The sequence below is a fragment of the Trypanosoma equiperdum genome, assembly GCF_001457755.1.
Source record: "Trypanosoma equiperdum strain OVI genome assembly, contig: ctg_1822, whole genome shotgun sequence".
In the NCBI taxonomy this organism is placed as follows: domain Eukaryota; phylum Euglenozoa; class Kinetoplastea; order Trypanosomatida; family Trypanosomatidae; genus Trypanosoma; species Trypanosoma equiperdum.
Window position 1 is genome coordinate 1,062 of NW_027123863.1, and position 3,161 is coordinate 4,222.

A 3,161-nucleotide genomic window follows, 5' to 3' on the forward strand; every position below is an offset into this window, starting at 1 on the left:
AATAGGCTTTAAAAATCGCGAAAGGTTGGCGCGGTAACAAATTATTGCATAAATAAGAAAGAATGAAAAGGGAATGGCGGGGGGGGAGGGTGGAAAAAAAAAATGAAAGACGAAACTTGGTATTTTGTATTTAAGAAAAAAAAAAGCGATATGGAGAAAGAATTCTGTATTTCTGAGTGAATGCGTGATTCTTATTTGCATAAATGCACGGGGTTACATTATGCGAAGAGGAACCCCGAGCTAACCAAAATACACCAAAACAGGAGAAAATAGAAGGTTCCAAAATAATTGATAAAGTGCTGCGAAATTTCTTAAATTGGTGTCATTGTGATTAGTCTCTGCTTTTCGTATTGGGATATATCTTTTTTTTTTCCTTTTTCTTGTGTGCGTTTGTGTGCGCTTGCATGAACCAAATTATTGACTTCCCCCTTTATTTCTGTAAAATTCTTTTTTCTTTCCGTTCTTGTTATTATTATCACCGTTGAGTTGACGGAACCCGGTGTAAACAACACCCAAACAACCAATCAAACTGGCAGAAGGCGTATGCGCGTTGACCCTCCCTCATATATTTTTTTTCACTGCGGTGGGAGTGGTCCTACGCGGCACCATTCTTTTCTTGTGTTTTTGTATTGCTTTTACTATTACTATTATTATTACTATTACTATTATTATTGGTGTTGCTTGCTTTGTAGGTGTTGCCATCTTCTGTTTCCATTCTCCAAGTTATCATTTTTTTTTATTTTTCTTTTTTCTCACTCCTGTCTTCTTTTTTTTTTTAAATTGTAACAGGTATATATATATATATATATATACCTATATATATCTGCAAGCTTAAACAGTTAGTTTGGTTTGAAATTCAAACCTCATTCGTTACTGCGAAGATATGGCTGAGGCAACCGAAAGTCCTCTTCAATGTAGCACGAATAGCTTGCCCCACAAAAGTGTGTCCCCCTTCACACCTGCGGCTAGTGCCCGTCATCAAGTAACGGTAGCAGACGGCAAAATTACGCTGCTTCACCGCATCGGCAGTGGAGCTTTCGGTGAATTATATGTTGGGGTTGACAAACGTTCGAATAAAAAACTGGCGGTGAAGTTGGAAAAGCGCAATATAGCACATCCGCAACTTTGCTACGAGAATAAAGTGTACCATTTGCTACATAGCGGTGGTGGTAATGCGCTGGGAATTCCGCGTATTTACTTCTATACCACGGAATCAACTTGTAACGTACTCGGTATGGAACTTTGTGGGCCGTCGTTAGAGGATCTCTTTAACTATTGCGGAAGGCGCTTCACCATCAAAACGGTTTGCATGATTGCCCATCAAATGATCAACCGTATAGAGTTTGTGCACAGTAAAGGAATCATACATCGAGATATTAAACCTGAAAACTTTGTGTTTGGTGAGGGTAATAGGACGCATGTTCTCTATATTATTGACTTTGGTTTAAGTAAACCGTATTGGGACCGGCGACGTCAGGTTCACATTCCCTTCTGCGAGGGAAAATCTATTACGGGAACGGTGCGTTACTGCAGCTCATGGACCCACAAGGGTTATGAGCAGGGTCGTCGTGACGATATGGAGTCTATAGGGTTTATTCTTGTTTACTTTATGAGTGGTACGTTGCCGTGGCAGGGAACTACAGTTAGAGATGCAGCACAGAAGGTGGCTGTGATTGGGGAGAAGAAAAATGCAACTTCGGTGCGGGAACTTTGCAACGGACTCCCCAACGAGTTGCTGCAGTATTGCGCGTATTGTAGGCGTTTAGGCTTTACAGATCGACCGGATTATGACTACCTGCGTGGACTTTTTTCACAACTTGCGCGGAAACAAAAGGGTGAACAAACCCCACAGTCGGCAGCATCACCCATACTGGCACCTGCAGCACCACAAACATTATCGCCACCAGCCGCACCGAAGAATCGCACAACGACAACTTCACCTGAGCCAAATGTTAGCTGGGCACCAGATCTTGGAATGGACAGGACAATAGTAAGTGAATATGATTGGATGTTTGACTGGTTCTTGAAGCGGAGGAGCGAAGTGAGTGGAGTCCCGTGGCGGAGTCATTCCTTCAGGCGACAATAAAATATTGTTTGGACTCTGGGGGTGAAACTTCTCCTACCCATATCTGTGTACGGCATTTCTTAAAGTGGGGAGTTTTCAATACGAACTGATGCAAATTTGCCACTGCTCTTTTATTCATTTTTTTCCCCCCCATACGTATGCGTTTATGTCTAGTGTTTTGTTTTGTTTTTTGTTTTTACGACTTGATCTATCTTTTTAGTTAAGTTATTTGTGGGTCGTTGTGGGTTCTCTCATGACCAATGTGGCGTTGTTGTTTGTTTTTCTTTGGGGGGGGGGGTATCCGCAATCCGATAAGAAATTTAAGTTGTTACAGTTATATATTTATATATATTTATATATTTATTTATATATTAATCAAAATCACGCGCACACACACTCGTATAGTTTAGTAGAAGCACTGTGTGAGGATGAAAGGCTGAGGGAAAGGAGAAAGAAAGATATTTACAAAAAAAAAAAAGAAGTGAAAAGAAAAGAAAAGAATAAAAACAAGACAGAAAATGTGTGAAGGAGAAGGTGAAGAGGAATTGAGAAAGAATTTAAACGTTTTTTTGTTTCTGTCTTTTTTTTTCTCATTTACAAGGGACAATTAGCAATTCACATTATTATGTCCCTTCACATATATATATATATATATATATATATGAATGCACAATGTTTTGTGAATATTTTTGGGTATGATTATGTGGAACATGCTGGACCATTCTTTTAATAGCACACATTTACCCAGAGGCATCCCCCCATTTTTCTTGTCTTTGCTTTTGTTATTTGCCGCTAGGGGGCATTTGCCTTTTAAAAAAAAAAAGGAAAAAAAAAACTATCCGTTCCCTCTTGATCATTTTTGTCGCTTTTTTTTTTGTTCTCTCCTTTTATGTTTGTTTGTTTTTTTTTGTGTGTGTGTGCGTGTTTTTTTTTTTGTCTTATGTATCTCACAAGTGGGCATGTAATTCACATGTTTTTCTTTCTTTTTTTTTTTTGAAATTACTGTTCACATACACCTTGTTGTTATGTGTTCGTGCTTGTTTGTTTGTTGTTGGTGTTGTTTTTTTTTTCTTTGCGTGTGTGTGTATGTGTGTGT

At 39.0% G+C, this 3,161-nt stretch overlaps 1 protein-coding gene across 1 annotated transcript; it reads left to right on the forward strand.

Annotated features, from left to right (window-relative positions):
• Positions 1-883: 883 nt before the first annotated feature.
• TEOVI_000583600 (casein kinase 1, putative) lies at positions 884-2,086 on the forward strand (the record flags this gene model as incomplete). The annotated part of the gene is made up of 1 exon (XM_067223282.1): positions 884-2,086. One exon carries the CDS (start codon positions 884-886, stop codon positions 2,084-2,086), a length of 1,203 nt encoding a protein of 400 aa, XP_067079383.1.
• Between the last annotated feature and the right edge of the window lie 1,075 nt (positions 2,087-3,161).